Source organism: Alternaria alternata, assembly GCF_001642055.1.
Source record: "Alternaria alternata strain SRC1lrK2f unplaced genomic scaffold CC77scaffold_8, whole genome shotgun sequence".
Classification (NCBI taxonomy): domain Eukaryota; kingdom Fungi; phylum Ascomycota; class Dothideomycetes; order Pleosporales; family Pleosporaceae; genus Alternaria; species Alternaria alternata.
The window spans coordinates 979,536-991,656 of NW_017306197.1; the positions used below are offsets into that span (position 1 = coordinate 979,536).

At 47.1% G+C, this 12,121-nt stretch overlaps 6 protein-coding genes across 6 annotated transcripts; 3 read left to right on the forward strand and 3 right to left on the reverse strand.

The window, feature by feature from the left end:
• Nucleotides 1-360: 360 nt before the first annotated feature.
• CC77DRAFT_987382 (NAD(P)-binding protein) lies at nucleotides 361-1,821 on the reverse strand (the record flags this gene model as incomplete). Its single annotated transcript, XM_018536248.1, has 3 exons — nucleotides 1,274-1,821; nucleotides 995-1,224; nucleotides 361-943 (listed from the first exon to the last, which is right to left on the reverse strand). The coding sequence occupies exons 1-3, from the start codon at nucleotides 1,376-1,378 to the stop codon at nucleotides 361-363; spliced, it is 918 nt and encodes a 305-aa protein (XP_018387209.1). The 5' UTR covers nucleotides 1,379-1,821.
• Nucleotides 1,277-2,183, reverse strand: CC77DRAFT_839015 (hypothetical protein). The gene has a single exon (XM_018533363.1). It carries the CDS (start codon nucleotides 1,921-1,923, stop codon nucleotides 1,456-1,458), a length of 468 nt encoding a protein of 155 aa, XP_018387210.1. The 5' UTR covers nucleotides 1,924-2,183; the 3' UTR covers nucleotides 1,277-1,455.
• A 414-nt stretch (nucleotides 2,184-2,597) lies between these two features.
• On the forward strand, nucleotides 2,598-4,303 carry CC77DRAFT_933771 (hypothetical protein; the record flags this gene model as incomplete). The annotated part of the gene is made up of 3 exons (XM_018534339.1): nucleotides 2,598-3,745; nucleotides 3,801-4,038; nucleotides 4,082-4,303. The coding sequence occupies 3 exons, from the start codon at nucleotides 2,598-2,600 to the stop codon at nucleotides 4,301-4,303; spliced, it is 1,608 nt and encodes a 535-aa protein (XP_018387211.1).
• A 1,355-nt stretch (nucleotides 4,304-5,658) lies between these two features.
• On the forward strand, nucleotides 5,659-7,067 carry CC77DRAFT_1019684 (HET-domain-containing protein). The gene has a single exon (XM_018524881.1). The coding sequence runs from the start codon at nucleotides 5,753-5,755 to the stop codon at nucleotides 6,782-6,784; it is 1,032 nt and encodes a 343-aa protein (XP_018387212.1). The 5' UTR covers nucleotides 5,659-5,752; the 3' UTR covers nucleotides 6,785-7,067.
• Nucleotides 7,068-10,389: 3,322 nt separating this feature from the next.
• Nucleotides 10,390-10,913, forward strand: CC77DRAFT_1008096 (hypothetical protein; the record flags this gene model as incomplete). Its single annotated transcript, XM_018523515.1, has 3 exons — nucleotides 10,390-10,531; nucleotides 10,647-10,773; nucleotides 10,841-10,913. The coding sequence occupies 3 exons, from the start codon at nucleotides 10,390-10,392 to the stop codon at nucleotides 10,911-10,913; spliced, it is 342 nt and encodes a 113-aa protein (XP_018387213.1).
• Nucleotides 10,914-10,995: 82 nt separating this feature from the next.
• Nucleotides 10,996-12,099, reverse strand: CC77DRAFT_1019685 (hypothetical protein). Its single transcript, XM_018524882.1, has one exon. It carries the CDS (start codon nucleotides 11,949-11,951, stop codon nucleotides 11,475-11,477), a length of 477 nt encoding a protein of 158 aa, XP_018387214.1. The 5' UTR covers nucleotides 11,952-12,099; the 3' UTR covers nucleotides 10,996-11,474.
• Nucleotides 12,100-12,121: the final 22 nt, after the last annotated feature.

Consider the following 12,121-nt stretch of genomic DNA (forward strand, 5'->3'; position numbering starts at 1 on the left):
TGACCTCGGGAGCCAGTATGTGCACGCAGTATTACCATTAGGAGAAACACTGAAATCAGGGCTTCAAACTCGAAGTTTCTCGATTGAGAAACGCTGCAAGTACACTGTAGCATTATCGCTACAGCTCTCGCGAAGAATGTAAACGAAGATGTCTCTTCACCTGAATGCCAGGGCAATCGACAGATCCTCAAACCTTCCCAATTGGGAAGGAGGGGCAACAACACTCTGTTTAGTGCGCACGCCGTCCCACAAACAATCAACATTGCAAGCTCAGCGAGTGCATTTTGCCTACATTTATACAAGTCTTAGTTCGTTCATTCTCTGCAATTCCTTCATCGCTCAATACAAGTGAGTCCATTCTTATCGCCAAGCCTGCTCCACGAGTTCCTTCACGCCTCGTGCCTTCATATCCCCCTGTCCAGGAATCGCATCGAAATCAAAGAACCCCTTGGCGAATAGTATGCCAAACGTGGCTATGAAGGGCTGGAGCATCTGTTTTGGAAAGAAAGGATAAAGGTCCTTATGTCCAGGTAACTCGGTTACTTGGTACTTTTGCAAGTTCTCCAACGGATCAAACTGTACATCGAACTTGACGCCTTTGACTTCTTCAGCTATAGCCACGAATTCTTTCCATGTCAGCTTCTCGCCAACGATATAGGATTCTGGTTGCCAGCTGGGGAGGTCGAGCAGACTAGCAGCAAAACGCGCAACATCCGTAGTGTGCGTGAAAGCGACAGGCACGTCGCCAGATCCAGGAATTGCTGCAGCGTTGTTGGCCATATCAATGACGACAGGGAATGGGCCCATGTGTGACGAAACCTTGGGTATAACGTAGTAGTCAAGAAAAAAGCCGTTGACCACACAGGTGTACTCGAGAGACGAAGCCTCGAGAGCTGTCATCGCAGCGAGCTTAGTTTCGGCTACCGGAAAAATCGCTTTCACTCTGTACTACAATGAGCAGTCTGTTCGTCGATCATTCAAAAGAAAGACTTACTCAGGCGTATATCGAATTCCCCAGAAACTTGGGATGTATCGCTTCGTGCTGGTGGACAGATCCGCGGCTCTGATCAATGCTATCTCTGGATCCGCTCCAGCCATAGTGTCCAAAGTCGAGATGACCGTACCGACATCATTGGACTGTAGGACATCTCTGATAGCCTCCACGTTGCTGTAGTCAAGCCCAAGTACAGGTACGCCGAGCTCTTTGGCTTTGGATTCGCTACCCTAAAGATCCATGTCAGCGAAATACATAGCACGCGATACAACTACGAACCAGTCGAGCGAGGACGACGACATGATGCTTTCCCTGTTCAAGGATGGCTTCGACTATAGTACGGCCGAGCTTTCCGGTTCCTCCTGCGACAGCAATGACAGACATCTCTACGGTTGGCTAGTTGTTGTTGGAAGATGGTGCGTGGTATAATCGATCAGTACTGATGTGCTCTTTGATGTGGCTCAGTATAGCACCCGGCGACTCTTTTTATACTGCGCAAGATCATAAACACACTTGGCAGGCGGCTTCGGAACCTCATTACATCCTGAATGACCAAGCATACCTAGGTACTCACGGCCTTTGTAAGCAAATTGTAAGTAGTCGTTGCTCTTAGCAAAAAATGCATCCGTCTTCTGTATACGAAGGAAAATACATCCGGCCTTACTAATACGTCTGTGCGCGGTAGTCTTCGGATGCAATTTGTATCCGTAGGCAATGTCACATGTCGACAGCCTCCTCAGACGTGATCTCACATGCGTCTTGAGGCCGAAGTGACTTAGGAGTGTTGTGGGAACAAAGAAGGCCCCGAGTGTATCTACCCTGAGACGGACTAATGTTCTAGTGAGATGCGCTCCAAAACGTGATCGAGAGACGACCCCGATCACGTGCTTATGCTTTGTAAGCCCAAACTTACCAAACCACAAGATCATGTGCTCTCAGCCCGATCTTCTCAATCATTTCACAAGTGCAAAGCAGTGGGAACCTTCACAACCATGCTCTGTCGTAAACGAATTATAAACGTAAGTATTCTTCAACTCAATAAGAGAACCTTGGAAGTTAACGAGATCGTTCACCTACATCAGGCATGCCAGCAGTGCAAGGAGAGAAAAGGACGCTGCGACGGTGGTCAACCTTGCTGTAATTACTGCTTCAAGTATGAGAAACACTGTATCTATACGGTACGGCGGCGACGGGGCCCTGGGAAGAGGTAAAAGGGAATGGGAGTTGTACAAGCGGATGAGTCGCTTATCTTGTGCAGGAAAGAATCAACCAAGCCCCTCGTACAGCAGCATGACCAGGGTAGATACTCTTCGGAATTAGAACCTGGACGTACTGTTGAGAGCGAACAATCAAGAGGTCACGAAGAGGTGCGGGACGACACGGCAACTCAGGACTTCAGGGAAGGTAAATCCACAGAAGAAAATCTGGATCAAACTGTATATGACTGACCATGCTGCTCAAAGGCCAAGCCATTCCAAGATGCAATAGCACGGATAAATCAACCCAGAGTCCTTGCAGTAACAGTGAAACAGAAAGGATATTGCCTACAGCCGTCAAGCAATTTATAGCGTTTTCTGAAGATATCCGCACGACATCAAGACAGATGCAAGCTCGCATACAGGCGAATCAGAGCTGCTTTGAGAGGAGGACATTTACATCCCTTCCTCCTGAAAATCATGCAATGGAGTTGATAAGGCCAGTCATTGAGGAGGTTCAGCTTCACGGGGTGTTCCTTACGACGGGAGATGTCCTGAAACAACTCATCGAACAGTACCGTGCCGGCGTGGACGAGTGTTCCAATGATCCAAGTCGATGGGCTACGCTTTGTTCGTTCCTGGCTATGTCTGCACATCACAGGACAGCCAGTGGGTCCGTCGTTGGAATGTCCTCAATAGCATGGGCATTCTTCAAGAACGCGTTTGCGATGTACGTCGAGCTCGCAATTGTTCAAAGGCCTCAGATCTCCACCTGCGAGACGTTGCTCGCAATGGCTATGTTCATGCTGCGCACTGCTGATGCCTGCGTCGCTGCACGGCTGACAGCTACTGTCGTCCAGTCGGTGTACATGCTTAGTCTGCACAAGTATGACCATTATATCGATCTGGAGCCCAATCTAGCAGAAAGACAAAAAACGATCTTCTGGGTAACATATGTTGTTAATGCTGATCTAGCACACAGGTATGGTACACCCTCATCGCTAGACGTAGATGATTTCGACATTGCATTTCCTGGACACGTATATCATCATGATTCAGACCATGTGGATCACATAGAAGATCTCATACAGACTGAGCAGACCATTTATCTCCGACGACGAGTTGTCCTTGCTGTGACGCAGTTGCGGATTCACAAACTACTTCAACAAGCGCTCTCCAGGAATGCCCAGCGGAAGCTTTCTGATATTGAAGATGCCATTACAGCAATTGACAAAGAACTTCAAGCATGGAAAAACTCTTTACCGATCAGTATCCAGCCAGGCTTTCGATCACACGAATCGCCGCTCCTCGAAATGCCTATCGCTATGCTACATTACATCTATTTTAACTGTATAAGCAAAGTCAGCATGGTAGTAGTACTGTTAGCCCGTCCGGTGGTATCTAATCCCTTTTCCGACGAACAACCAGCTGCTGAATTGAATACATGTCCTTCCAGTAGTCAGCTAGCTAGAGCCGCCTGTGTGATAGCAGCCCGGGAGATACTTCGCGTACAGCTCCGCTTGCAATGGCAGCCATTGACACATCTCTGGTATGTGTTCTTTAGAATTCGCTAAATGACAATCTCATGTTCAGTGGCTAATGGCGTCGAGGCAAACACTATGCTTCCCACTCTCCGCAGTTCTGAGCTTATTATCAGAAGTACTTGCACATCCAGCGTCAGTTCAAGCGCGGTATGATGCTCAGCTCATTCACGACTTCGTCCAATATCTTGAGCGGCTCCACAATGAAGGAAGTGATGTGCGTGATCTACTTGATGGCTGTAAGATTTTCTATAGTATTGCAACGAGAGCCGGCGAACAGACAAATACCTTCGAACAAACAGCAGAAGTAAGCGACTCATCTATCCCCATGCAAAAGCAACGGCGATAAGCTGACTAGCTTCAAGATTCAATTACTACGATCGAGATTTGCGCAAGTCACAGACTGGTTGCAGCTCGCGCAGGGACTGCTAAGCAACATGCCCGCACCCCACAATCAGGCACGCGAAATCTTTTCGGATATTCTTGGACCCGCTACATCGGATGAGACGTACGGAGCTTTTGTCCCAGCGTTTATGAAGTCGTCCACACACAACTTCTCATTCGGCGTTTGAGCCAGGCCACATTGACTAAATATAACCGATCCTTGCACTCTTCCTGGTGGCATCTGTACAGAAAATACCTATGTTAATGCGGGTGAACATGTGAACCATGTGTTGTTAAGTCATTTGCCTTGAACAACTCGATCGTATGCATATACTCGCGTCTTTGCGAACTCATCCGTGCTCCAGCTTGAGGACCTTCGCTTCGGTATCTTTCCGGCTATGAGGTTTAAGTTGGTTGAGGGCACATATCTGCCAAGGACAGCTCGTGCGTTAAATTTGGGCCCATCCCTTCTTAGCCAGCTCGGTGGGCATCTAAATCCGCTACAGCCAGAACACTAAGGTCTCCAGCGACTCCCCATCAATGCGATCGCAGTGCTCGATGGGCAGCTGAGATTTCCTGTCCCTGCATCAGATGCAACATACAACATGCAAGACATGAGCGCCGATCCAAAGCTCTTCCGCGGAGCCTGCCTCCGCCATCGTAGCTTACTGATGCTACTCTTGAAACAAGCCTATAGTATGATATAGGTATCTGGTCGATCAGAAGACACTGGTCGACCATGCCTATCTCGCAGTAAGACAGCACAAGTTACGAGAGTTGCGACTAAGTTTCGGGGTGTTCTGCATAAGCGAAGTGTGATGTAGTTGCATGCTATGCCAAGAAGCGGGATATCGCTGTTGAGTGGGTGCGGCTGAGACTGAGCACGTCACCATCACAGCTGAATAGACAAAGCCTATATGGGGAGAGTCCTTCAATCAACCTACTACCAAGCCAGGCACGCTGGTTTATACAAAGAAGCAGAAATCACGACTCACATAACGAGCGATTGTGGCTATGTCATCTGCTAATGACCCCAATCAAGCCGAGGCGACTCGCAATGTGCATAGCGGCACGGATTATGCCGCGTGAGGCTGCCTCAATTCTTCTTGTGATTCGCTTATATTGACAGCCCTAGGCTATCAGACGAAGCACAAGTCATCAAAGAAATCGTCCCTATCACCCCGGAAGGCCCTTTGTCAGGCAATATCTACATCCATAAATCACGCCGGGGACGTAGTATCATGAATCTAAGGTTATGGGTACGGAACAAAGATCACACAATGATCAATCAGGAAAACAGCTTACTCTCGAATGGCTTATGCCAGAGGTGCGATGAGATAGCCAGCAACGATCTCGAACGGCTTAGGTCCTTGAGATTGGACAGTTCGCAAACTATAGTTATCAGGCTTGCAAAAGCCGATACGAGATGCCAAAGCTGCAGGTTCTTTGCTCGTTGCAAATTTACAAGATACGGCGAGCACCAGATGAGAGATTCCTTTCTTGTCGGCCTGGCAGCAGTGAATCTTGATATACGTCCAGTCCAGGGTCGGCTCTGCATCTTCACCGACTATCCTTCATTGTATATCTCTCGCCACGAGCATCCTGACCAATTTTCCGGTCAGCACCTCATGTTCCCAATGGATACTGTTACTTTGTGTTCCCAGAATGAAATTAGACACCTGCCCTTCGGACACGATGAGTACGAAAGCATCTCACAGTGGCTGAGAACTTGCCTGACCGATCACTCGAAAGAATGTCCACAAACCCCAGTACGAAATACACTTACAGTGTATTGCATCGATTGCCATGATGAAAGAGTCGTTCCGATACCTCACGCCGCTAAGTACGTTGCGCTTAGCTACGTCTGGGGTGACACAACGGCACCAGATGATGATGAGACCTTGTCCGATGCCCCTCCCATTATCAAGGACGCAATGATAGCTACATTACGATTGCGTTTCCGCTACCTGTGGGTTGATAGGTATTGTATCAACCAGCACGATTCAGCGCAGAAGCACCAGCAAATTGCCAATATGGGCAATATCTACGCTGGGGCCACCTTGACATTCATCGCTGCAGGAGACACAGATCACGCAGCTGGGCTGCCGGGAGTCTCTTCTTGTCGGTGCGATTCAGGTGTAGACTTACAGCTGGGGCCATACTCTTTCTTGCGCTTCTTCGGCAATCCAGAGGCCGAGATCGGGGGCTCTAAGTGGGCTACCAGAGGTTGGACATACCAAGAGGCTGTTATGTCCCCTCGAAAACTGGTTTTCACGTCGAATGGGTTCTATACTCAGTGCAGTATACAGCATTCGTTCGGAAACAGTCATCCCATCAATGGACACTCTGTTATCTCGAGCAGAAAAAACAGATTGGTTTGGAAGCGCTCTGGCATGCCAGGACCAAACATTGCAACGACAGTAGTCTTTCCGGGTACCTACACCGATCATCAACTCCTTTTTCAGAAACCTGTTCTTGACGAGTTCTTCAACCACATCTCCGAGTACATACGCAGACACCTCTCTTACGAGTCAGATCGACTTAACGCCATCCAAGGCGTGTTGAATGAGTTCCGATTCAAAGAACAGCCACTGTTCCAAATCTTTGGTGTTCCACTTCATCCGGCTCCCGGATGGACGATAAACCAAACACTTTTTTGGCGTATGTAGAACAACAGTGTGCAGCGACGGACTGACTTTCCTTCATGGTCATGGCTCGGATGGCAGTATATCCACGAGATACCTCGCCAACCATTTGTCCTGTGTGGTCTAGAATATCGGACCACTGACGAACGGTATTTGCGTCCTTTCTATAGCTCCACTCGTTTATGGCTTGATGAGCACTCGGCGAGAATAAGTGTAGAGTTTTTGGGTGGTGGCTTACTAAACCTCACGGAGGCACATCAGTCCAGCATAGCACTTGACACGGCACTGCCTCAAGAAGCTAGGATCATGCCTCATCTTGTGATCCATGGCGTCATTCTCCCTTTTACCCTCGAACGAGACGAAGCGAATGACTGGGTGCATATTAACCCTTCAGATGTGCCATTCCAAAGGATAACGTAGTTTACAAGCGAGCGGGCCATACAAGCGAGTGGGCCACCCCACCAACTTTGTGCACCTCTACAGGCGTATATTTCAACAACGCAATAATATAATACATAAAAATTTATAGAGTAAATTAAGTAGTATCTACAGCTTCCTTTCCGCATATACGTGTGTTATGCCCAGTTCCTCTGCACCTCGTGCAGCGCGCTAGAGCCTAGCGGCTTACGCCTAATTGCTCTCCTCCTTAACGCTGCTTACAAGCAATCTGCTAATTAGCCTTACATTAAGCAAGTAGATCTTCTCTCTCTCTCTTTGTTAGAGTCCCTCGCTTCTGTATACGCTTTTTCTTCTGCTGTTTACGCGCTAAGGCTGCCTTGTTAGCCTTCTTAAGGCTAGTAATCTAATTACACATTAGCTTAGCTAAGAGTATTATTACCTTAGCCCTCTTCTTAAGCTAGTTAATCGCCTTAATAATTAATACTAGTAATAAGCTCTTGTGCTTTTGCACGCGATTATGTATTAACGTTAATTAAGCCTTAAGCTTACGTGCGTTACTTAGCGTACAAGCCTCCTAGGGAGCCTCTGCGAGAGCAGCTAGAGTAGGCGTACAGAGCTGCACGTCTAGCTTTAATAGGACAGCGTCTAGCTAGAAAGGAACAAGGCCTGCGCCGCAGAAAGCTAAGCAGATATTAGCTAGCGTAAACAATTAATTAAACGCTGTCTTAAACACTAGCAGGAATTTAAGCTTAGTAATATAGTTAATCTAATAGCAGATTAGGCTCTTAATCTTACAGCTGTACGCTCGCTTTAACAGCAAGAAGCAGCTAACATTAAGAGGCTAGAGTAGATACAATAAGTAAGGTAGCATGCAAAGCGTGTAGATGTTGTTCTTCTTATAGAGTTCTTAGAACTTAAGAGAGTAGTAGCTCTTATAGCTGTTAAGGACTAGCAGGCAATACGCACTAATAATATAAGTCTTTGTGTAAGCGTTAAAGTGCTTTAGCTACGCTACTCCTAGCTTATTATTTGTCTAGCTATTGTTGCTAACTACAATTACTTAGTTGCGTAGGATATCCTCCTTGTACTAGGCAGACAGGTAATACTAGCTAGCAAAGATAAGGAATAGTAGAATTATCTAGCTAGCTGCGTTAATTACAGCAATTAACGTTACCTACTTACAATTGCCTAGCTAAATAGCCTTTAGTCTGCCTCTTCTCTCTAACTCTATTACAACAAGCTAAGTTATAATTTTGTCTATTATAAAGCTAGCCTTATTAAAGTTATAGACGTTCTTATTACAGATGCTGTACTTAGTCTTTGTCTCCTCTATAAGCTTAAACTAGTTCCTAATTAGAGCTAGATCCTTGCATAGAGCTCGCTGCCTATTATACAGTTAATTAAAACACATTATAAGGCTATCTGTACGCTTAACAAAGTTGCGCGGCTAGTAAACGCTAACCTAGCCAGCGCTGCGCGCAGCGAGCAGCTTATTAGCCATATTACGTACAGCAGCATACGTAGGCGCAAATCCACGTGCGTCTAAGTTAAGTATATGCCTAACAATCACCTCCTCCTCTCTCTAGGTAAGCTTCCTTAAATTAGGCTAGCAATTAGGTTAGGCAGGTACACCAGCGCGCTGGCGCTTAAGCGTTGTTCGAGAGACTTCGTACGTCCGCGCGGCGCCTCTATAAGACTAGATCTAGCCTTAACTAATAGCTAAAATTACTAGTTGTATATTAGCCTTACAGGAAACGTTTTAGGCTTAATTTAGTAGAGCCATAGTCAATGAAAGTGCAAGAGGTGCGCAAAGTTAGTAGGGTGGCCCACTCGCTTGTATGGCCCGCTCGCTTGTAAACTACGTTAAACTGTTTGTTTCCTTTCAAATTCAGGATGTGGTTGGATGTACCAGAAACTCAAGAGCAAGATGCCTTCCGTCAGAATCAAGTTAGAGAACTTGTTTTAGGACGTTTTGATTCCGCCATACGCGTTCTGATACTCAGAGAAAATGGGAATGCTTGGACGAGAATTGGTATCGGGCAATACACCTTGAAAGACTCAGTCGGGTACGAGTACCCTTGGGCTAACGGTACTGATGCATTTGATTACGGTTACTATCAGGCACTCAAGGGATACCAAAAGCGCACCATCCGTCTTACTTAGAAAGTAGTTGCGAGGGCTTCAGATGCCTGGAGCAAGGGTAGAATCAGAAAATTCGCTAACATAGGCGTGTATCATCTTATTACCTTCTTCCGCGAACTCTGATCGTTGGTACTGAATCTAGCTTCTATTAGGGTAGTGATGCGCGGAGGATACATCGCCCGGGCTTACGAAAGTTCACTTTGAGGTACATAAAGAAGTACGATAATGAACTGCTCGCGCTTCATTCAGTTGTAGACCGTTTTTCCCCTTTCATCTTCCAATCAAAGCTGCACTGTCAACAACCATACTTATGGTGGACGTACGTGATCCATTAGGATCTCAATGTTACATTGCCCATACAAGCTAAACCAAAATAGCCACTCTTTCAAAATTGTTCAACAAGCGTTGTCAAGCAATTGAGTTACGCCCGAGGCGTCCTACAAGAGGGTCAGAAGATATGCCAAGAGGCTCTGCTTGGAGTTGGTCCTTTGAATGCTTAGTAGCGTTGATTGGCCTGGTCGTACGGATGATCTCCGTTTAGGGCTTTTTCCCGTCTTCCGACCCACAGCTGTGGACCTACTTGTAGCCGATGCCGCTTTGACGCACGTGCAGTTGTCGTCGACATAGAAAAACACGTATGTATTTATGTTCTGAAATTGTCGGTCTAGATCCTCTACGCAGTAGACTCCACCACGTCACAAGCAGTCAAAGGACCAGTAGACGCCCGGTACGGCTTCAGCACTCCATTTGCCTAACCTTCCGAGCATTTGTACCTGGAGCTACAACACTTTCAAGGTTTCATCTCGCGTGGTTAATCATCATCCTTGTATCGCTAAAGGTTGAGTTCTCCTTTGAGGCTTTGCAAAACTTTGATCGCTGTCTATCATGCAGAGCTTAGGATGTCACCTAGATACATCAGGTAAGCTGAACAAAGAGCATGCATGTGCATCTTCTCTTAGACGTGGATGAGAGAGGTATAAAAGAGTAGACTGCAGCCGGTCAAGAGAGCACTCATCGCACCATCAATCGCTCCTCTACAGACTTAACTTGATACCTTTCAATATCACAGCTCTCTTTACTTCTACAACATGAAGCATGTTACCACTGTCTTTGCCCTCGCTGCTGCAGTAGCAGCTATTGATATCCAAGGACACGTCGAGTCACACTGTGGTGGTGGAAACAGGGTCACGTTCACCAACGTGAACCCCGACCGATGCTACGCTACCGGCGGTGTATCATAGGCTTACTCGTTCCGTGCCATTCCCACAAACTGGAGACTGAGCACCAGGTCGCACGGAGGAGGTAACTGTGGGCCTATAATCCATGTGTTCGACTCGAATGGCAGGGATCTGGTCTGCCATGGTGGAGAAGTCAACAACGTGGAGTACACGGGAGCTGGTTATAGCTTCATCAACAAGAGGAGGTCAACCGACGTCGCTTCTGGATCTCGAAGACGAGACATACAAGACCATGTAAGAGAGCTCCTAATCACGAAGTATAATGTTTGATCTGGTATACTGACGATACTGTGCTCTGTAGGCTCGCCTATGCTTCTAACGGCACAATTGCCTCGGATATGCCAAGCGCATTCGATGAGTACATCGTACAGTAAGGTCATTCACTATGACCCAAGAGACACAACTTCGCGAGGCATCATTGCATCAAAAGCTTCAGACGTTCGTCCGTATCAAATATATCATCCTAAGACTTTTGCGATGGAACGAATAGCATGTGTTCTCTAGATACGCACTTCATGGGGATAAATCTCCCAACCTTGCTCAAGAGATCGATGATCTCGTGATAACTTTTGAAACCTGTTCTGCCTCTCTCCCTTTTGTTTCGAAGTCCGCAGAGTTTTAAACGATCTTCGTGTGGCCTGAGTTGAAGGTTTGAGCGGTGACGACGGTGATCTTAACGTTCTGCAATGATCGGTCGAAGGAACACTTTCTAACAACACTTCCTAACAGGATCTCTAAGAAATTCTGGGGAAGTATAGAGGCATTACTGTGGGAATGGATGCAAATCATGCGGTTGACGCCTAAATCGGCAATCGAAATTGACACATGCTCTCCACAATGGTGCTACAGAGATGCGAGTACACTACAGCAGTTGTTCTCTTTTGTTGTTGTGTGATTTTCTATGCAATCTGCAGCACATTCCTTACGTAGGCACGTCACCGCTTCACCCGCTTCTCCTTAATATTGCTACCAAAGACGTTCAGCTGTGCTCGGCTTCCCGTTTCTACAGGTCTTATATCAGGATCTTTGTTCTTCTCTTTAGCCTCTCGTTTCGCTTTACGGTCACGCCATCGCTCGCGCCAGGACATAGTTTTCAGGCGCTCATCTTCTTCGCGCTGCTCGGCTGTGACTGGCGCACACACCGCGTTGATTCTGGTCGCGATCACTTCGTCGTTCGCTGCTTTCGTCTTTGGTGTCTTGGTCTCCCAAAATGGCGGTGGCAGATTCTTGATGTAGTCGTTATAAGATTCTCTGGCTGCTTGCGACTCTTGAGTTGTTTGTCGATTGGAGGGCGTTGTTGGAGTTGGATCTACTAGGGTTGTAAGGCTCGCGTCATCGCGGGGGTCTGAGCGGGCGACTGGGCTGTCTTGTTTGAGGTCGCCAGTCGCATTGAAGGTATCTTCAGAGGTCATGTTGGAGGTGTTGACAAAGATTGCGATTAGTGAGAGTTTTGAGCGACTGCATTTGAGTACGTGGGGTTGTCAGGCGTGCCACTATTTTTTGAAGGAAGCTTGGTGCGGGGCTCTATTGCGTAGATTTCTGGGAAAGAACTTGTTGTCCATGTCAGCAGTCCTCTTGATCG